At 40.7% G+C, this 23077-nt stretch overlaps 2 protein-coding genes across 8 annotated transcripts in view; one reads left to right on the top strand and one right to left on the bottom strand.

Annotated features, from left to right (window-relative positions):
* LOC117968424 (C-type mannose receptor 2-like) overlaps positions 1–23077 on the top strand; it is a 242708-nt gene that overhangs the window by 907 nt on the left and 218724 nt on the right. The gene's annotated exons all lie outside the window — the stretch shown is intronic.
* On the bottom strand, positions 1197–22987 carry LOC117964843 (zinc finger protein 883-like). 7 transcript variants are annotated; one of them, XM_059010529.1, is made up of 4 exons: positions 22851–22980; positions 12876–13021; positions 5492–6352; positions 1197–4911 (listed from the first exon to the last, which is right to left on the bottom strand). In XM_059010529.1, the coding sequence occupies exons 3-4, from the start codon at positions 5970–5972 to the stop codon at positions 3713–3715; spliced, it is 1680 nt and encodes a 559-aa protein (XP_058866512.1). In that variant the 5' UTR covers positions 5973–6352; positions 12876–13021; positions 22851–22980; the 3' UTR covers positions 1197–3712. The 7 variants fall into 7 exon arrangements, 5 of the variants coding, with proteins under 5 accessions (XP_058866512.1, XP_058866510.1, XP_058866513.1 ...); XM_059010527.1 differs by having other exon boundaries at positions 5492–6002; XM_059010530.1 differs by having other exon boundaries at positions 5492–5999.

Raw genomic sequence — 23077 nt, 5'->3', positions numbered from 1 at the left:
CACTATTATCTGCTGTATTATTGAATTGTGGTTTGTCACACTTGTACTTTGCTTGAACAAAAATTATTGTATTTCTTGCTCTTATTGTATTACTTGTATTGTAACACTTGAAATGTATTTGCTTACGATTGTAAGTCGCCCTGGATAAGGGCGTCTGCTAAGAAATAAATAATAATAATAATAATAATAATAATAATAATAATAATAATAATAATAATAATAATAATAATAATAATATACATACATACTGTAGAATTGTATTCAATTCAATATGTGGCAGCATAAACACTCATTTGGTTGATGGAATTGACCTGGGTGTGCTTTGCATAGCCTTGCTTAGCTCTGCTCACACCTGCCAAGGAAACATTCAAATCAGATGTTTTCAATACTTAAAAGTTCAATCCTGGGTCTTTATGCAAACACAGTTAAACGAAATCATTATAATCCATTATGTGTATTGCATGTATTATTGTTTGCTTCATGCAATAGTACTTGTCCATTTTAATTTGAATCTTGTAAGTGACTGATCGTGTGAAGCAGTTTATTTTATCAATGTGTCTCACAGGGTTCGGGTGCAGCAGCACAGCTGTAGGCTACTCGTTTTACTTGAAGTGATTTACCTGGAATGGATTCCGTATATTAATATCTTCACGTCTGTTGCATGCAAACGGTTTTTAAAAGTTTTCATCTAGTTAGTGGCTGATGTGTAAAGCGCTGGATTATCACAGTAGCGGCTGCATGCCAGCAGTTTAGCAGCGGTGTTGTGATGCTGCACAACTGTGGAGTTAGAATTGGAACAAAACCTAAACTGGAATCGTCTTATTAAAATCTCAAACTCAACGAGTTAACTAACCCCGTACTCTTTAAAATAATGTTTGCCATTTTAAATACTAAAGCACTGTGAAGTGTTGACAGGTCCTAATAAATGTGAAATTCAAACCATTCATACGAGACAGTCAGCTAAACGATAGGAGAAACTAAACAAGGAAAGTGATTTGTAAAAACAGCTACCTCACAATCATTACCACAGTAAGGATCTGACTGGATCTTTACAAAGCTTGATCCCGTGTCTCAAACAGCTTGGCTCAGTGTGGAATCATGTTGTTATGCAGATAACAGAGCGAATAGGATTTTATTTAGTTAGGTCATTTCATCTTTTATTTATATACATTTGTATTTGAGCAATTCATATTTGTCCCTCGAACTCGGACCCGAGACTTTTGATCCTAAACTCTCCACGCTGCCCAGTTGCCGGTGTAACGACGAATTCAGTGCCCCCTAGGATTCATGTGTCCCCGGTGGATGTGCGCATGCGCTCAACGGGAGCGTGTGATTCCTCGCTCACGACGCAAAGCGCCTAACCTGTCATTGCAATCTAGATAAGATAGAGCAGCGCCTGCTGCAAAGTGAACGTGCGGTCTGCTGCAAACGGGAGCGAGTTTATTGCTTCTGGACGGAAAATGTTTGTATAAGCTTGTGATTTCAGCGATTCTACATCCAGAATAGATTGTTTAGATACAGTAACAACAGCAGCAACTATATATTGTGTTTCTTCAAATGTGTATAAATGTATTACTTACTCTTATTAGGACGGAAGTATTGAATGTACTCTTACTATATTGTGATGATCGAACTGTACATGGATATATTTTAGTAAAAGTTGCTCTGAAGTTATTGTATATTTTATCTGCTCTTACTGCATTGTGAAATATGTATATTTTGTGACAGCTGTAAGTCGCCCTGAGTGAGGGCGTCTGCTAAGAAAATTAATAAAAACAAGATGAAGAAAAACAACAACAACGGTAATTAAATGAAGTCTTGTGACGAATTGTACCAGTATGTTTCACAGAGCACAATAAACACATTGAAACACTCTCGTTTATATTTATTTATTATTATTACTACAGAGGTCATCTACTACGTGTAAATTAATCCAGTTATTTTATAATTCAGTTAAATGCAGTACAATCTTCTAAATGTTTATTTACTTAATTATTTGTAAGCAATTTAATTCCTGACAGCTTTTCACAACTGTCACGCACGCACGCACGCACGCACGCACACACACGCACGCACGCACACACACACACACACACACAGATAAACCAATAACAGAAATGTTGAACTTGAAAGGAGATTATAATTATTTTTTATTTGCCATCTGAATGCATACTCAACATATTTTGTCACTCTGGTGTGCATTTGCACTCAGTAAACAAGGGGGCACCATTTCCTCCAGGGGCACAGTTTTTAGCAGTCACTGGAATATTTGGTGTCCCCTCTGTAAATTAAGCAGGAGCTCGTTCGCGTCTAGTGTGGATCGGCCGTTTTAAACGTCATCTGTTGTTTGTTTTTTTTTATTTTACAAAAAACGGACCTACTGACAGTGTTGTGAGGAGCGTGCAGTAGCAGAAAAGATTCTAGAAACTTGTACATAAATACTTTAGCTTATTTCTCATTGAAGAACATATTTTTCTTTTAAAATATTACTTGGTACTGTTTTTTTGTCTGTTAATATTTAAATCGTGAAGTCACGCCCGTGACGAGGACAATAGAAACAGGCTTATTAAAATATATATTAGTACAATGTTTCAATTATGATTCGATTTGTAATGTTTGATTTCCATATGAAATATTGAGAGAAGATGAGTGTATTATGTTAATTTATCAAATGAACAGCAGGGCATTGCAACGTATTCGATTGTATAATGATGAGTGTAGCAAATGTATTAAAAACCTATTTTAACCCTTTTGATCTAGTCATCTTAACGAAGATTATGGATCCAACAATGTACAGGGATATATTACTGTACAAAACACCTGTGTGAAGCGAGCAACAGTTGCTGGCAACATTATGCAACTTCTGGTAAGTCAGTCGGAGAGGGTCGAAATCGTATTTCAAAATAAAAGTCCCAAATAATCTGCTAAAAAAATGCCTTACTGTATTTATCTTTATTATTATTATTTGTTTATTTAGCAGACGCCTTTATCCAAGGCGACTTACAGAGACTAGGGTGTGTGAACTATGCATCAGCTGCAGAGTCACTTACAACTACATCTCACCCGAAAGACGGAGCACAAGGAGGTTAAGTGACTTGCTCAGGGTCACACAATGAGTCAGTGGCGATTTGAACCGGGGACCTCCTGGTTACAAGCCCTTTTCTTTAACCACTGGACCACACAGCCTCCTTAATGAGTTCATGAGTGTAAACTACTGCAAAAGAGCAAGACAGAGCCAGGGATAAAACCGGTCTGCCTTTCTGTACCTAAGATCTGTCCACATGCTTGCTACAATTGTATTATTTGGGTCAGTTTACAAAAGCAGGAAAAAATAAAATAAAAACAGACAAATGGGGCAGTCTTGTCTCTGGGATGCTACATACCGGGGTCGGGATACTCGTTCCCATCAATGTATTTAATTTCAAGTCTATGCAGTTTAAATGCTAAACCCTGAAACTCATTCCCCACACTGAGTTATCAATTTCTCCTGACTCGTCCATCAGATGAGGTGCAGAATAGTTTCCTTTCTGCATATTCCCGCTCCCAGGCACTGACTGCATTGACAGCCTGAGTTAAACTGACAGCAGAGAAGCCTCTTGTGACGTGTCCGCGTCTCCGCCCACATTCTGACACAATCAGAGTGCAAGAGAGCTGAAGAGCATTTTTACCATTTAAAATGCACGCTCTTAAGAATGATACACAAAAAAAATAATTACACAGGGATCCATAATGCACAACAGTGTTGTGTCCCACTGAAACTCTTCCCACAGTCAGAGCAGCAATTTGGTTTCTCTCCTCTGTGAATTCGCTGGTGTGAAACAAGGCCACTTGACCGACTGAAACTCTCCCCACAGTCAGAACAGTGATACGGTTTCTCTCCTGTGTGAATTCGCTGATGTATTTTCAGGGTTCCTAACTGACTGAAACTCTTCACACAGTATGAGCAGCAAAATGGTTTCTCTCCTCTGTGAATTTGCTGGTGGTAAACAAGGCTGTTTGAGTGACTGAAACACTTCCCACAGTCAGAGCAGCGATACGGTTTCTCCCCTGTGTGAATTCGCTGGTGTGAAGCAAGGCTGTTTGAGTGACTGAAACTCTTCCCACAGTCAGAGCAGTGATACGGTTTCTCTTCTGTGTGAGTTCGTTGGTGTGCTTTCAGGTTTCCTGACTTTCTGAAACTCTTCCCACAGTAAGAGCAGTGATACGGTTTCTCTCCTGTGTGAATTCGCTGGTGTGAAACAAGGCTGTTTGAGTGACCGAAACTCTTCCCACAGTCAGAGCAGTGATACGGTTTCTCTTCTGTGTGAGTTTGTTGGTGTGCTTTCAGGTTTCCTGACTTTCTGAAACTCTTCCCACAGTAAGAGCAGTGATACGGTTTCTCTCCTGTGTGAATTCGCTGGTGTGAAACAAGGCTGTTTGAGTGACTGAAACTCTTCCCACAGTCAGAACAGCTATACGGTTTCTCACCTGTGTGAATTCGCTGGTGTGCTTTCAGGTTTCCTGACTGACTGAAACTCTTCCCACAGACAGAGCAGCGATACGGTTTCTCTCCTTTGTGAATTCGCTGGTGTCTTTTAAGGTGTGCTAAGTGACTGAAGTTCTTCCCACAGTCAGTGCAGCGATACGGTTTCTCTCCTGTGTGAATTCGCTGGTGTGCTTTCAGGTTTCCTGACTGACTGAAACTCTTCCCACAGACAGAGCAGCGATACGGTTTTTCTCCTTTGTGAATTCGCTGGTGTCTTTCAAGGTGTGCTAAGTGACTGAAACTCTTCCCACAGTCAGAGCAGTGATACGGTTTCTCTCCTGTGTCAGTTCGCTGGTGTGTTTTAAAATGCTCTAACTGGGTGAAACCTTTCCCACAGTGAGGATATTCTCCAGCGCCCACCCTCGCTTTAGCTGCTGGACTGGAACCTGGAAAATATGAACAGGAAAGAAAGTAAGAGGGGCTACTTGTTGGCTTCGGGCATGTGGCTAGGTGGTGGAGTGGATTAAAGCATGTGAATTTCAGCTGTGGGCTTGCACTGGGGTACACCAGATTAAAAATGCAAAGATAAACTTAAAGCCTTTACTTTATGTGTAAAAGCAGAGTCAGTAAAGACTGATGCTGGAGAAACCGAGCCCTGGGATCAAAATCTGCCTTCAAAGACCTCCTGTAATGTTTCAGGTCTATTTCCTCTAACACATGCTACAGTTATATCTTTAAATAGCATTACTTTACGCATTTACACAAATATCCATATATTGTTACACTGAACATTTATAAAGATATATACAGTACTTTAGTGTTTCTCCCCTTTTGGTATAATAACCCCTCCCAAACACATACACAAAAAAGAGACTAACTTATGTTCACCAGTAGTGAGTCTGTTTGGAGTGGTACAGGAAAAACAAATAGCTAGTAATCTAACCTATATGCTCCCTCCCTCTCAACCACACTGTGGATTTCACGCAATCTAGAATGACAATGTCACAGCTACTGGGAGTCACTCACCTGCTAGACTGCATTCTGAATGGGAGCGCCCGTCTTCCTTTCCACCTCCTTGCATGCTGTTGGGAGAGCCATCCTCTCCAGCGCCTTGCTCTCTCACGCAGATTCTCTCCAGCACCACGCTACACTCCCGCAGGCGTACAGGCTCCAGCTCAGGGATGTTTGGTTTGAAGTCCTCGGATTCTTCCTTCCCTGGTTCCATGTGGTCAAACTCTACTTCAGGGGGCTCCTGTTTAATACAGACAGTTTCCAGCACCTCTCCTTGTTTCACAGGAAGGGGTTCTTCTGTCTGGGGGATCTCCAAGTCATTGTGCTCTGCTTTAATCTCACAGACCTCTGGCTGACTGCTGTCACATTGTATCTCACAGAGCTCCTGTTTAATGGGGAGGGAAGCCAGCCCAGAGAACTCCACTCTAATGGGGACAGGTTCAAGTTCAGGGAACTCCTCTTTAATCTGGACAGATTCCATCTCCACACTGTCCATGGCAGCACATGGGATTCTGTTTAGTAGCTGCTGAAAAACAAATTATTTATCTAAATACAGTGTTACTAAGGCCATTCAAGGGGCTGACAAAATCTAGCCTTAATAGGGGTCGGGGTGGCTTTACTATGGTAAGGACGTAGAATTCCTTACAATACCATAGGTTTTTATCTGATGAAAAAGTTTACACATTTACCCATTCTGTATATCATTCATTGTAAATTGCTTTTGTGACATCTTTTCTAACACATGTGTTTAAGTTTTGTTATACAGTCCATGCTGCTTTATCGGGACGCTTGGGAGAAGTACAAATATCCAGAATAAGCGGCTGTCCCAATTAAACGAGAGCCATTTGAGACGACCTCAGTCACACTGTTTTGTTTCTAAATGAAAAGAAAAATAATGAAATCCCATTAGGATTACTGTACATGTTAAATACATCATTTAAAATACAAGCCCATTGTTTTTATTCATAAACAAAATTAAATCGCTGTTCTTTTATTTAACATGAAATGAAAAAGAATGAAATCACATCTTATCAGAAGGCGAGGCACCTGCGCTGTTGCAACTTTCTTTCCAGCAGCAGCGTGTGAAACCACAGGAGACTCCAGCTCATAGATAGAGAAGGCTTAGCTAGGACGTCGTTTTGGTGTGTAAATAGAGATGCAAGCTTGCCTTGGTAGAAGTGCAGTGTTTCAAATCCGCTTCACAGCTACAGGTACGCACGTTTTTCATTTTTTCTTCTTTTTGCATATTATGTGTTTTCTAATGGTTAGCACGGTGTTATGCCTCACAAAATACAAACGTTATTGACGTCGTTTTACTATGTGTAATATATTTAGTATTTTACTGAAATTATCGAGTTGTTAAAAGAGCTGGAGAGAAACAATCTCATTGCAAATGAAGAGAAGATGAAGCTTGATTTATTCTCTGGTGAGTTATGTAAGGTCAAACTGAAACAACAGAATTACCTTTAATACTGATCACAGCAGCTTCTCTTTTGCTTCACTTTTTTTTTGACAAACTCTTAATCTTGTACTTACATTTACCTGCAACCAGTGTTTTTTTAGTTATGTTTTTTTAGTTATAGTTATAAATTTTTTATTTGAGTTATTAGTTTAATTTTAGTTATAGTTATTACAATTAACTAAATATAATTTTAGTTATTATTGAGTTATTATTACAGTTAACAGAGTAGTGATGACCTTGAAATCTGTCGAGGTAAAAATAACTTGGGTAATGCCAGGCTCTATACCTCTTCACAGTACACTCCTTAGAATAGCCAGCAACAAAAATGCATTGATCAGAGATTGCCATTTACTAGCCAAGTCCTGCTATACAGCCCCTCCACACACTTTAATACAAGTCAAATAGATTCTGTATGCTGGAAACAAGTAGTCAACAGTTTATTTCAGCTTGATTTTTACTTAACAATTAACAAAAGCCCTATTTAGTTTTTTACATTAAACTAACTTGAGGAAAAATAATTAAACCATTTAATTTGCAGTTGTAAATTGCTTAAGTAGAACCGCAATGCCTGATGAAAAAAAGGCATATAGAAGGGTTAAATATATAAGCAACTTACCTGAAAGAATGGTACCCATAAAAAAAGCAGTGAATAAAAAATAAAAATAAAACATTTGCCTTTTCTGTACAATACAAAATGTCCCTGAGTCACAAACTTTCCAAGAGATCATGCTTTTAAAAAAAATGACTTTTTAAGCCTGTAACAGGGGAGATCTGTGCTGACTGTCTGGCGCATGCATGGTTCTGCAGGAAGTGGGCAGCAGCCCTGTAAGATCTGCCTGTCGGTCATGGCGATGACACGGAGAGGTGGGTGAGGGGTGTGGTCTCTCTCTCTCTCGGAGTGGTTGGGAATGCTTTGTTGTCAGTGGCCCCGCCCATTCAGGAAGAAGGACAGCAGGAGTTCTGTTCATGAACTTGAATTGTAAAAAACAAGCAAAAAAAAAAAAAAACAGAACGACAGTGTCTGGAGCGAGCGGAAAAGACAGTCAAGCACAGCTAAAGAAGACAGCCGAAAGCTGCCATAACTGTTTGCATTTACATACCCGAGGGGGACGTGAAGAGTTAGGGGGATACCTGGGCCACCCCACAGAGAGGGAATACCTCAGTGTAGGTTGGAGACCCGAGCTGACCGGTTTAGCGGCAATGGGGGACGCTGCACAAAGCAGCACCTTTTATTTTGTAGTTTTATTTTCCCTTTTTCTTTGTGCCTTTTGTTTGCACTATTATTTGGAGCACCTGCGTGCGAGCTACGACCTGCCAACCTTACCACTGCTGGTATTAGCTTGTGCTCTGCAGCAGTGCCACAGTGCCACCTTATGGTTCCAACCTCACTTTGCAAGGGAACTGGCAACAGCTGCTAACTGCACTAGAGACAAAAAAAAACCCAAACAATGAAATTGCAAATCAACCTCTATTCAAATTAACCACACTCCCTGGTACTGATCACAGATAGCAGATCAACCTCTATTCAAATTAACCACACTCCCTGGTACTAATCACACACCACCTCACCTAATTGAAACACCAACTTAATAACCTGAGCTTTAAAGCCAATTGAACGAGAACAAACTTTTCGCTTCTGACTCACTGTGCCGTGCACTGACACTGTAACCAGCTGCACTTAGTAGTTGTGAAGGAATGAATGAACATAAGAACGTAAGACAGTTTACAAACGAGAGGAGGCCATTCAGCCCATCTTGCTCGTTTGGTTGTTAGTAGCTTATTGATCCCAGAATCTCATCAAGCAGCTTCTTGAAGGATCCCAGGGTGTCAGCTTCAACAACATTACTGGGGAGTTGGTTCCAGACCCTCACAATTCTCTGTGTAAAAAAGTGACTCCTATTTTCTGTTTTGAATTCCTCTTTATATAATCTCCATTTATGACCCCTGGTCCTTGTTTCTTTTTTCAGGTCAAAAAAGTCCCCTGGGTCGACATTGTCTATACCTTTTAGGATTTTGAATGTTTGAATCAGATCACCGCCTAGTCTTCTTTGTTCAAGACTGAATAGATTCAGTTGTTTTAGCCTGTCTGCATACGACATGCCTTTTAAACCCGGGATAATTCTGGTTGCTCTTCTTTGCACTCTTTCTAGAGCAGCAATATCCTTTTTGTAACGAGGTGACCAGAACTGAACACAATATTCTAGGTGAGGTCTTACTAATGCATTGTAGAGTTTTAACATTACTTCCCTTGATTTAAATTCAACACTTCTCACAATATATCCGAGCATCTTGTTGGTCTTTTTTATAGCTTCCCCACATTGTCTAGATGAAGACATTTCTGAGTCAACATAAACTCCTAGGTCTTTTTCATAGATTCCTTCTTCAATTTCAGTATCTCCCATATGATATTTATAAAGCACATTTTTATTGCCTGCGTGCAGTACTTTACACTTTTCTCAATTAAATGTCATTTGCCATGTCTGCCCAGTTCTGAATGCTGTCTAGATCATTTTGAATGACCTTTGCTGCTGCAACAGTGTTTGCCACTCCTCCTATTTTTGTGTCATCTGCTAATTTAACAAGTTTGCTTACTATACCAGAATCTAAATCATTAATGTAGATTAGGAATAGCAGAGGACCCAATACTGATCCCTGTGGTACACCATTGGTTACCTCGCTCCATTTCGAGGTTTCTCCTCTAATCAGTACTTTCTGTTTTCTACATGTTAACCACTCCCTAATCCATGTGCATGCATTTCCTAGAATCACTACTGCGTTCAGTTTGAGAATTAATCTTTTATGCGGGACTTTGTCAAAAGCTTTCTGGAAATCTAAATAAACCATGTCGTATGCTTTGCAATTATCCATTGTCGATGTTGCATCCTCAAAAAAATCAAGCAGGTTAGTTAGACATGATCTCCCTTTCCTAAAACCATGCTGACTCTCTCCCAGGATATTGTTACCATATAGGTAATTTTCCATTTTGGATTTTATTATAGTTTCCATAAGTTTACATATAATTGAAGTCAGGCTTATTGGTCTGTAGTTACCTGGTTTGGTTTTGTCTCCCTTTTTGTGGATCGGTATTACGTTTGCTATTTTCCAGTCTGTCGGTACAACCCCTGCGTCAAGAGACTGTTGCATGATCTTGGTTAGCGGTTTGTAAATAACTTCTTTCATTTCTTTCAGTACTATTGGGAGGATCTCATCCGGCCCAGGGGATTTGTTTATTTTAAGAGCTCCTAGCCCCTTTAACACTTCTGCCTCTTATGCTAAAGTTATTTAAAACTGGATAGGAACAGGTCGACACGATCCATTTCCAGTCAGAGTTCAGTCATGTGAAACGACAGTGTCCAGTTATCCACAAGTCTTTTTAATAGTTTTTATCCCTTCGATACGGGTAATAAGTGTCGAGTTACAAGTAAAGCGTGGTGTCAAATTAAAAAAATAAGAGGCAGGAAGCATAGATTTTATATAGAGAAAATTCGGGACTGTCTGTTGAATTAAGCACAGGTGTCGAGTTAAGCGAGGTTGACTATTATATACACACACACACACTGCTGTACAAAAGTCTTAGAACATGTTGCATTTTTCTACTCTGATGCATTATGAGCATCAACAATTTACTCAAAGCCTCCACTAGTGTTTTCGACTATTATAACAACCTTGACTTGCATAAAGAAGGAAAAACATTGAGTGAAATAGCTCGCATCACTCGATTTTCAAGGTGTGGTATCCGAAGCATAATCAACATGCACAGAAAAACATCATCTGTAATTGACAATACCCCTCTATGTCACCAAAATGAATAGTGTTTAGGAGCTGCCCCTCTATAAATATCCACAAAGACATTTTCAGCCCAATGTGACTTTAACCCCTTAAATACACTGTTACTTATTCAATTATAATACTGTAGCGATCTCAGTTAACACAGGCAGAGGGCGGGCGCGAACCCGGGACCTCTCGCTCTGAAGCACAGCGCCGATACCGCTGTACAAAAGAGCCGGCTCTTGTAAGGAGCGTATATCGGGCTTATGTCTTCGTGTGTGATTACATCACCTACCAGCCCTGCTGCTGCTTTCCCCCGTACACGCTACACTCTCCCCTGCCAGCCTCAAGCCCACCCCGGACTTGCTAACCAGGCTACAGTCCAACGAGTGCGTGCCGGGGTACTTGCGTCCACTTCTGACGCCAATGTATTGTCCGGGTCATCCGGGCAATAACGAGGTCCGGACCACATTACTTTCAATTCAATAACTACTTTATCCCCTTAATTTGTGTACAGCAGTGACCCGCTCTGATAGCGTACCACTCTCAGAAACCCTGCCTCTAATAACTCTGGCTCTAACCCTTCAGCCCTGGGAGTCGTTTTGCTATTCCCCCGCCCAGAATCACCCACGGGAAGCACTCATTGGACCCATGGGCTGGCAATCATCTCTGTCGTGTGCTAGTCATTACTGTCCAGGACTGCAGGGGTTCCCAAAATGCGGTCCGATTGTGCAAGTTGTATTTGGTTGCACAGAGTAGCGTGAGAGGTAATGGCTGGACGTTTTAGTTACACAGTGTTCACAAATTAGGATTTAAGAGTCGTGTTTTTGTGCGCGTTGTACTGGTTTTACTCAAAGTGATTAATAATAATTAAAGGAATAATAAGAGACATGCACTTCTTTTTTGTTTGATGACCAAGAAAGAAGGAAAGATTTCTAAAATGTTCAATTATACAAAAGGTACCTCATTTAAAGGTTTAGTTTTTGCAATTTATTTTATTTACTAAAATTAAAAAGTGTTTCAAAAAATGTTAATTTTCACTCAGTGCATATTCTATGTGATTTCCATCTTTCAGAATATTTATTCAAATGAATAAAGGACAGTTTAGATTAGGTTTATTTATAATGTTACATGTTTAAACATATACAATTGTTTAGGCGCTGCCCCTCTATAAATATCCACGCGATTTAACGTCTTACACACAAACCCGATCATTCAGTTTGGAGCAGATCAAAGCCTGAATAAGAAACAAGCTTCAGCCTCGTGGGGACAGGTGCGCAGTGAAAAACAGGAATTAGCAATTCCAATGTTTAGAAGCCCATTTACAATTTAGTTTTTTTTTTTTTTTTTAAATAAATCGTATCCCAAACCAAGAAGCGCTTGTTTTCAGCCGGTTCCTGTAAAAACAAGGAATATCCGAGTAATAAGTACCCTTTGGAAACAGCTGATCGCTGTTGCTGATCTGTTTTCGTCTTGTTTTCCTGGGAGGAAGGCAATCTACCTGTTAATATACAGTGTGTTTTCACTGATTGAATGGACTGATTGTACCGAAGGATATAAGGATGAATGTGCGCTCACCGAATTCCCTTATTTTTTTAGGGGATGCAAAAAAAAAAAAAAAAAAAAGTGTTCGTAAAAATGTTTACCACAACACTGAAATACCGACACTTCTGAGTACAGCGGCCATCGTTACCTAATGTTGTCTTCACTTCCCCGTGCAGTTGAGTGTATTTGTTAAATTGAACCAGTCTCCCAAACCCGTGCGTCACAAAACAACTTAAATACAAATACAAAATAAATTAACTTACTTTTTTATCGTCCAATCCTTGTAAACGGACGTGCAACAGCATTTAAATGCTAATAATAACACTCGGAATGGTTGAGTCGTGTATGGCGCTCTGTTGTTGGGGTTTTCATGTTTTGTTTTTTTATTTCTTAATCCTTTGCAGTTTGATAAACGGCTGCAAGCGCCTCTTTACACATCACTGAAACTGTTACAGCAACTGACTGGGTCACAAGAGGCAGGTAATGGCCGTGCAGCACTGAGCGTGTTTATAACCCTTGAACATTGTCAGCGCTTTCATTATACATGCTTTCCTGTCGCGGTACGCATTTGCGGATTGTACAACAATAACTTTTTATTTTTTATTTTTTTGTGCGATTACGTACCTCTCCAAAGGGCTGATTATATTCCAGGTATGACGCAGGCCCGGTTGTTTGGGATGGAACCGCAGAACAGGCTCGCGTTTTGATTGGTCCTTGTCTGTCACAGGAACATGACGTCAACACGAGTGGGGAAGCTTGGAGGCATTGTGCTCAGAGAGAGAGAGAGAGAGAGATTTGCTTTTCAAACCCTTTCAAGTATAATGTGCTATTTCGCTCTATTCATGTAACAAACTATGGGTGACTATCACTTTATATACATTGTCATGTTATGCACGAATGTAAGAATTGTCTTTCTGTGGTGATCTGCTCTTTTTCTTTCAAATAGCATATATCTATAATTATTATTATTATTTATTTCTTAGCAGACGCCCTTATCCAAGGCGACTTACAATTGTTACAAGATATCACATTATTTTTACATACAATTACCCATTTATACTGTTGGGTTTTTACTGGAGCAATCTAGGTAAAGTACCTTGCTCAAGGGTACAGCAGCAGTGTCCCCCACCTGGGATTGAACCCACAACCCTCCGGTCAAGAGTCCACAGCCCTAACCACTACTCCACACTGCTGCCCTAAAAATAAATAAATACTTAAATAAATACAATTTTAAAAATCAGTGTACTAAATAACATGCAGACTACAGATATTAAACCATTTTATAATAATAAACTCCAGGGCGACTTACAATTGTTACAAGATATCACATTATTTTTACATACAATTACCCATTTATACAGTTGGGTTTTTACTGGAGCAATCTAGGTAAAGTATCTTGCTCAAGGGTACAGCAGCAGTGTCCCCCACAAGGGATTGAACACACGACCCTCCGGTCAGGAGTCCAGAGCCCTGACCACTACTCCACACTGCTGCCCTCAGATCATTTTGCTATCTAGATCATTTTGAATGACCTTTGCTGCTGCAACAGTGTTTGCCACTCCTATTTTTGTGTCATCTGCAAATTTAACAAGTTTGCTTACTATACCAGAATCTAAATCATTAATGTAGATCAGGAATAGCAGAGGACCTAATACTGATCCCTGTGGTACACCACTGGTTACCTCGCTCCATTTTGAGGTTTCTCCTCTAATCAGTACTTTCTGTTTTCTACATGTTAACCACTCCCTAATCCATGTGCATGCATTTCCTTGAATCCCTACTGCGTTCAGTTTGAGAATTAATCTTTTATGCAGGACTTTGTCAAAAGCTTTTTGGAAATCTAAATAAACCATGTCGTATGCTTTGCAATTATCCATTGTCGATGTTGCATCCTCAAAAAAATCAAGCAGGTTGGTTAGACACGATCTCCCTTTCCTAAAACCATGCTGACTGTCTCCCAGGATATTGTGACCATATAGGTAATTTTCCATTTTGGATTTTATTATAGTTTCCATAAGTTTACATATAATAGAAGTCAGGCTTATTGGTCTGTAGTTACCTGGTTCGGTTTTGTCTCCCTTTTTGTGGATCGGTATTACGTTTGCAATTTTCCAGTCTGTCGGTACAACCCCTGTGTCAAGAGACTGTTGCATGATTTTGGTTAGCGGTTTGTAAATAACTTCTTTCATTTCTTTCAGTACTATTGGGAGGATCTCATCCGGCCCAGGGGATTTGTTTATTTTAAGAGCTCCTAGCCCCTTTAACACTTCTGCCTCTTATGCTAAAGTTATTTAAAAGTGGATAGGAACAGGTCGACACGATCCATTTCCAGTCAGAGTTCAGTCATGTGAAACGACAGTGTCCAGTTATCCACGAGTCTTTTTAATAGTTTTTATCCCTTCGGTATGGGTAATAAGTGTCGAGTTACAAGTAAAGCGTGGTGTCAAATTAAAAAAATAAGAGGCAGGATGCATAGATTTTATATAGAGAAAATTCGGGACTGTCTGTTGAATTAAGCACAGGTGTCGAGTTAAGCGAGGTTGACTAATATTTCAGGTTTCAGCTCGAGTACCCCATTTACAATGTTCACTCCACTGAATGGTACCACAGTGGCAGTAAAGCTAAAGGCAGAATAAATCAGTATAACAACCCCCCCCCCCCCCCCCCCGGTTTATTTCTTATATAATTCAAGTCAGTTTGGGACAAACTGTTGGTTAAGGATGGAATACCAAACAGTAATTCTTAACTTTTAATAGCAAGTCTTTGCACGCACAGAATCAAAAGACAGTACTTGGGAATGTCATCGGAAACACACGGATTCACTTTCTAGTCAGCAACGTTATTATAAAGAACCTAAAACATTCTGCACTGTAAATGTCTACCAAGTTACCATGTACTACCCAGCTCAGCATAGTGGTGTGCCATTTAAAATAGTTACAATATCAAAAACATCAACCTTAAAATACATCTCTAACTAACAATTAAAGACAATGTAAAATGATCCAAAGGGAATTGGCATAGACGCATGCAGACTCTTGTGTGTTTTCTTCCTTCGTTTTTCTTTTGCAAGTAAGAAATGCATCAATTGTTGATCTGGATGTACAAATTCATCCAGACGCTATGCTGTGACAAAGATGCAGCCGCGCCGAACATCAGAGTGGAAACCCCCTCAATCTAAATCACCCTTGTGTACAGGTGGATGGTCATTTTGAAACTATAGTCAGACTGGAACCTTTGAGCTGCCAAATAAATATTAAATATGCATGCCCAGTGGTTTAGAGATAATATAAAATATTACTATTAATTCAATTGAAGATCATGATTTCATTTTATTTATTGTGTGATGTGTGCAAAGCTACACGTCACGCAGTATTCAGCCATTCATGTCATAATACAGCCATGGGACACTATCATTTTTCATTAGTTTTAGGATTGTGATGAATTTACAAGACAAACCCTCCAGGCGGTTGTCCAGTAAGGACGGTGCAGTCTTGTCTCTGGGATGCTACATACCGGGGTCGGGATACTCGTTCCCATCAATGTATTTATTTTCAAGTCTATGCAGTTTAAATGCTAAACCCTGAAACTCATTCCCCACACTGAGTTATCAATTTCTCCTGACTCGTCCATCAGATGAGGTGCAGAATAGTTTCCTTTCTGCATATTCCCGCTCCCAGGCACTGACTGCATTGACAGCCTGAGTTAAACTGACAGCAGAGAAGCCTCTTGTGACGTGTCCGCGTCACCGCCCACCGCCCACATTCTGGGGAGAGCATTTTTACCATTTAAAATGCATGCTCTTAAGAGTGATACACAAAACAGTAATTACACAGGGATTCGTAATGCAAGGTTAATGTTTCTTCCTAACGAGTAAAAAGTCCCATCGAAAATGGTACTTAGGGTTTGTCTCCTGTGTGAACTCGCTGGTGTCTTCTCAGGTTTCCCAATTGACTGAAACTCTTCCCACAGTCAGAGCATTGACACGGTTTCTCTCCTGTGTGAATTCGTTGGTGTGTTCCAAGGTTTGCTAATTGATTGAAACTTTTCCCACAGTCAGAGCAATAATACGGTTTCTCTCCTGTGTGTATTCGCTGGTGTGTTTTAAGGGAGTCTGTCCTACTGAAAATCTTCCCACAGTCAGAGCAGCAATAAGGTTTCTCTCCTGTGTGAATTCGCTGGTGTTTTTTCAGGTTTCCTAACAAATTGAAACTCTTCCCACAGTCAGAGCAGCAATACAGTTTATCTCTTGTGTGAATCTGCTGGTGTATTGCAAGGTTTCCTAACTGGGTGAAACCTTTCCCACAGTCAGGATATTCTCCACCGTCCGCCCTCGCTTTAGCTGCTGGACTGGAACCTGGAAAATATGAACAGGAAAGAAAGTAAGAGGGGCTGATTGTAGGCTTAGGGCATGTGGCTGGGTGGTAGAGTGGACTCAAGCATGTGAATTTCAGCTGTGGGGGTTGTACTGAGTTACACCAGTTTAAAAAAGTTAAACTTTATGTGTAAAAGCAAAGTCCGTAAAGACTGATGCTTGTGAAACCAAGCCCTGGGATCAAAATAATAAAGTTCACCTGCAATGTGTCAGGTGTATTTCCTCTAACAGATGCTACAATTCTAGCTTTCTGATCATGGCAAGACAACCCCCCCTCCCCCCCCAGTTGGAGTGGTACAAGGTAAACAAATCCCTAGTAATCTAACCTATCTCAACCACACTGTGGATATCACGCAATCTAGAATGGCAATGTCACAGCTACTGGGAGTCACTCACCTGCTAGACTGCATTCTGAATGGGAGCGCCCGTCTTCCTTTCCACCTCCTTGCGTGCTGTTGGGAGAGCCATCCTCTCCAGCGCCTTGCTCTCTCACGCAGATTCTCTCCAGCACCACGCTACACTCCCGCAGGCGTACAGGCTCCAGCTCAGGGATGTTTGGTTTGAAGTCCTCGGATTCTTCCTTCCCTGGTTCCATGTGGTCAAACTCTACTTCAGGGGGCTCCTGTTTAATACAGACAGTTTCCAGCACCTCTTCTTGTTTAACATGAAGGGGTTCTTCTGTCTGGGGGATCTCCAATTAATTGTGCTCAGCTTTAATCTCAGAGACCTCTGGCTGGCTGCTGTCACATTGCATCTCACAGAGCTCCTGTTTAATGGGGAGGGAAGCCAGCCCAGAGAACTCCACTCTAATGGGGACAAGTTCAAGTTCCGGGAACTCCTCTTTAATCTGGACAGATTCCATCTTCACACTGTCCATGATTCCCTTTTCAGTACTACTAACGCCATTAAAGGGGCAAAATCTGTCCTTAATAGCAGGGGTGGCTTTACAATTGAAGGGACATAGTATTTCTTGTGAAGTTTATAATACCATTGGATTTTATCTGTTGAAAGAGTTTACACATTTTATCCATTCCATACATTATTCGTTGTAGATATCTTTTGTGCAACCTGTTTTAACATATGTGTTTCAGTTACTTTATAATTCAAATTTCACAGTAAAGTCTTTATAACACTATACAGTTGATTATATTTCTTTAGCCTGATGTTAATCTGGTGCACTGTACAGAGATGCACCTGGCATGTTTTTATTGTTGGATACAGGTGTGTACATAAGAAAGTTTACAAACGAGAGGAGGCCATTCAGCCCATCTTGCAAAACACATTGCCCCAAATATTTGACTATTTGACTATAGAATTATCCCATGGCAATGCATGTTTATATAGAAAGGATACCCTCAAATGTACCATTATAAACACATGTGGATGCCATCATTCATGGGGTTTCCATGCAGGTCAGTTTACATGTGAAATGGCGATGCGCGTGTACGTTTGGGAGAATCACTCAGGTAAATCAGGTTTGTGGCCGAAAAAAAACGGCCAAAGAGAGGGACAGGGTATATCTCATTTACTTGTGCTGCTGTGGCAAACAGGAAGCCTTGCCTGGAGCTGAGCTGTTCGGGAGGTCCTGATTGGCTGGTGGCGTGCCCGGGGAGCCTACGGCTGTTTTAAGAACGCAGCAGCGCCAGTTCGAGGCTGCTGCACCACGGTCACAGCTACACAGGCGAGCACTGAGCGAAAGCTTGCTTTATTTATCTCGAGGAGGAGAGCGTCCGCTCCTCAGGATAACTACTACAGAACCCTTCAAGTGCCAGTCAGTCACGCTGCTGTTTGTGTGCTCGGACAGGCACGTCTTCTGTTGGAGATTTTAGTACACGGATCACTATACTGTACTCCAATTTAAGATGCAGGCCATTTCTGAGAAGAAAAAAAAGGTTTAAAAAGTGCATCAAGGAGGCTGTGTGGTCCAGTGGTTAAAGAAAAGGGCTTGTAACCAGGAGGTCCCCGGTTCAAATCCCCCCTCAGCCACTGACTCATTGTGTGACCCTGAGCATGTCACTTCACCTCCTTGTGCTCCGTCTTTTGTGTGAGACGTAGTTGTAAGTGACTCTGCAGCTGATGCTTAGTTCACACACCATAGTCTCTGTAAGTCACCTTGGATAAAGGCATCTGCTAAATAAACAAATAAACAAACAATAATCTGAAATTCGAAGTAATACGATATGTAAATCGCCTTGCCCCACACCTTTATTTGTTTTCCCTAAGAGATACAAGTCCACACAATGAGAAATTTGGCATTATCCCGGGGCAAAGCGTTTTTCATATAGAAAAGCCAGCTTTAATTGAGCACAATATAGGAGGTGCTGGAAGCGTGGTTTTAGCTTTGCAAACAGGTGTTTCAAATGCATTGCCTCAAAACGAACTAGATTTTCTGATAGATACTGCTCCACTCGTGGGGCAAAGCTTTCTTCACATGGGTAAGACACCCTCAATGAAGCACAGTATACAGTGACGTCATTTCAATAGTTAATTCCCAGTCTTTGATAGCAATGCATTTGCACGATAGTCATAAATGCCAGCATGGGCCCAGTGAGTACACTTTTAAGGAGGCTGTGTGGTCCAGTGGTTAAAGAAAAGGGCTTGTAACCAGGAGGTCCCCGGTTCAAATCCCACCTCATCCACTGACTCATTGTGTGACCCTGAGCAAGTCACTTCACCTCCTTGTGCTCCGTCTTTCGGGTGAGACGTAATTGTAAGTGACTCTGCAGCTGATGCATAGTTCACACACCCTAGTCTCTGTAAGTCACCTTGGATAAAGGAGTCTGCTAAATAAACAAATAATAATAAATTAACACTTTTGGTGGGTGCGCTCTCGTTCTCATCCTTCATTCTGCTTTTAAATGAGAAAGTAAGGACTTGGACGATTTAAAAGCCCATTTAGTTGTTTCACATCAGCACCCTGGAAATGTAACTGATTTTACTATTATAGTTAGTACTGTTGTTATTACAGCATACCTTTCATAGGACGGTCTGGTCTCACTAACACCTGATAAAAAGAGGAACCGATGGGCTCAAGAGCTAACAGATTCAGCACAAAAGAACAAAGGGCCACACCAAGATAATACCACAATGAGAAATGATAGTCTGGAGATAGGAGGGAGCAGAAAGGTCAAGGCAGCGATAGGTGAGTACAAGAGTTTTGAATTGGATGAGAACAGAGCAGCGGTGTAGCGTGGGAGAAACAAGGAAGGGAAAAGACAAAGGCGAGCAGCAGAGTTTTGGATGAGCTGGAGTGGACAGATAGCAGGCAGGGAGGCCGGCCAAGAGGGAGATGCAGTAATCAAGGTGGGACAGTACCAGGGCCTGAACTAGGAGCTGTGTGCAGTAATCATGAGGAAGGGGTGAATTCTGTGCTTATTGCTGAAGAAGAAGTGACAGGAGTGTGCCAGAGTAGAGATGTGCTGAGAGTAGGAGAGGGAAGGGTTGAGGGTGACACTGAGGTTCTTGGTGGATGAGGAGGGAGAGAGGGTGAGGGATTCAAGAGGAATAGAGATAGAGAGATCAGCAGTGGAGGAGGAGGAGGAGGAAGAAAAGGGGCTCCGATCTGGAGAGTTCATGTTTTTGTAATTGCTCGTATTTGAAATCGTTCTCATCCATTTATCATACTTGCTACGTGCTCTTAATGGACTTTACTTGTATAAGCAAATATTTTTACTGTAAGTCTAACTGCTGTCAGTCGAACTTGCTCTTAAATGTAATTACTGTACTCTATTTTGCTCTTATTTGAATTTCATCTTATTTTCTACTGATTTTACTGTACTTTACAACTCCTGTTATCTGTAATGTGACATTCTGTAATGTGGTATTTTGTAATATGATACTTTGTATTGTGATATTTTGTAACAACTGTAAGTCTCCCTGGACTTCATGCAGGAATATTTGTGTAATCTGTTCATTCAAAACAGCGGGTTAAAAAGAGTGCACTGATAAAAAGAGGAATTGACACAATGACACAAGGAATAAGGCAGCCAGACATGTCCTTCTTACATTATTGCTGAAGTCAACCTCACTATTTTTGGTGAATGGCTGCATTGGGTTGTGAAGAAGACCCATGGCCATTTCTCTTGCACTGCAAACAGTTTTGGTGAAAAGTGTGTTTGCCAATTTGTTTTTAACATGTTCAGCACAGATCACACCACTGTGATCATGAACCTCAGAATCCACAAACAGACTCAAACCTAAGTTACAAGAAATGTTGTCAGAACTCCTTGATTGGAGCAAATCACCACATTGCATAAAAAACCTCTGAATTGTACAGCTCTGTAGAAAGAGCCCACAAGATTGCTTCTGGTCAGTTCACCCCACTAACAAGAAAAAGAGAAATCACTGCGCCCCATGCATACGGAAAAACATGAAAAAAACCAAGGAGACCATTTCAGAGCATTCATATTCCATTAGCCATGGAAAAGGGAGAAACCAAGTAAGACTACAAACACAGACCCAAAGGTTTTCTGTGTGAATAGGCGTAATGCAGGATTACCAACAAGTCTCCCACACTGACCTCATGCACTAGCACCTGTAAAGCATTGAGTCTGTTGGCCTGTTCAGCAAAAATGAAACCAATTGTGTGTCATTGTATACTAAAAGAATATAACAATGGATAATTTAGTGCTGAAAATGCTCATAATTTAATCTGTATATAATCAACAAAGGAGACACATGCTGCTACGCTGGAGAAGTCCCTACCTTGTTTTTGTTCACATGGAAACTGAAGACACATGTGCCTTTAACCTGTTCACTGTATAACCAATGTGACGTCTGTTTCCATAACCTTTTTTCTGATCAGTAAAGATTTTTCTACTTGTAAGCAATCCTCATTTTGTTTTTTGTAACTGTTAGCTTAGAAATGTTCTTCTTGTAAAAGGTATAACCTTTCTGTAAATTGTAGGAATTCAAGGTGCTTTGAATTGAGGCTTATGATGAGCCTCATGTCATTATTGTATTTATTATTTCAGGTCTGGAGCTTGACAATCCTGCTCCACATGGTTTCACATGCTTTGGAATTGTTGTTTTCTTTTTGAGAAAGGCACTTCAGAACGATATCAGAATAGACGTTTAGGCCATGGCTTGCAAGGTTGAAGTCGTTTGTATTTTCTTTTAAAGCTTCGTGAAGTTCCTTTAGTTAGTCCTGTAAGAATAAACAGGGACACTGTCAAAAATATAGACAAAAATAAATGCAACAATATGCATTTGTATGGACAAATACACTTGAATGAGCAGACATCAAACTGAATGAGCAGACATCAAACTGAATGAGCAGACATCAAACTGAATGAGCAGACATCAAACTGAATGTTGAGTCTTATATTTAATATTTGATGCGTAGATATTTTAATATTCGCTGCTTGTATTTGCTATGTGGTTGCACATTCATCATTTAATTTGTGTTACTCTCACTTCCCTACCTCCAAGGCAGAGGCTCCCACTGACACACACACAGCCTCCTCAGAGCTGAGAGCACACTGACACACACACACACACACACCTGCCTCCAAGGCAGAGGCTCCCACTGACTGACACACACACACACACACACACACACTCACACACACCTACCTCCAAGGCAGAGGCTCCCACTGACTCACACACACACACACACACACCTGCCTCCAAGGCAGAGGCTCCCACTGACACACACACACACACACACACACACACCTGCCTCCAAGGCAGAGGCTCCCACTGACACACACACACAATGAAGCATATCATTAATCAGTATATTTAAATACACAGAAACTGTAGTGCCATTAGCATTAACTTTACATAGATTTGTATGCAATAAAAAATAAAAGTACAACACTGTGAAAATAAATTGTGATTCCATTTTTCAATTTGAATTAACAGAGCTAAGGTATTGTAGATACATCGCTGGTTGTATTACTGGTACAGGCTGGTATGGCATGTCACTTTAAAACAAATAAATAAATACATACAACACTTTAACTTTGGAATTTACCTAACATACCTACAGTAATAAAAAAAATATGACAATGTATAGGTAACTGTTTTTGTATTGTTAGTTTTTCATACATAAATCATTGCTATTTGTCCCACAAAACGTAACCATTGTTATTTGTCCCACAAATAATTTGCTTGCTCTACTATCAAGAATCAAAACGTGATGGGAATGAATGAGTCTTTATTCAAATACTTTGTATAAATGAATGTATAGATATGATGTAATGGTTTATTTAATATAAACTCACCTCGTCTCGCCTCTCTGTGTTGCTGTGCCGTTTACCCGCCACTGGCAGTTTGAATTTCAAAACCGAGGAGACGTTCCAAACACAAACCCTGGCCACGCCTTTTGCAGATAGCTAAGCCAATCATATTTTGGGACGTGTCTCGGAACGCTCCACGGAGCCCCTTGCTCGGGGCGTTGTTATGGTAACCACAGCGTGGTGAGGCACCTACAGGATTAGGAGCAGCTCGC

The sequence above is a fragment of the Acipenser ruthenus genome, chromosome 41, assembly GCF_902713425.1.
Source record: "Acipenser ruthenus chromosome 41, fAciRut3.2 maternal haplotype, whole genome shotgun sequence".
Lineage (NCBI taxonomy): Eukaryota > Metazoa > Chordata > Actinopteri > Acipenseriformes > Acipenseridae > Acipenser > Acipenser ruthenus.
Note: the sequence above shows the minus strand (reverse complement) of the source record. Positions and strands in the feature narration are given on the sequence as shown.

Excerpts from the sequence above, each read along its gene's own strand:
- LOC117964843 (XM_059010525.1), bottom strand. The coding sequence starts at position 12,556 with ATGCTGTTGCACGTCCGTTTACAAGGATTGGACGATAAAAAA. Across the intron at positions 6,003-12,514 it reads AAGGATTGGACGATAAAAAA|CAGCTACTAAACAGAATCCC; the intron begins GTAAGTTAATTT and ends TTTGTTTTTCAG. Across the intron at positions 4,912-5,491 it reads TTCAGAATGCAGTCTAGCAG|GTTCCAGTCCAGCAGCTAAA; the intron begins GTGAGTGACTCC and ends CATATTTTCCAG.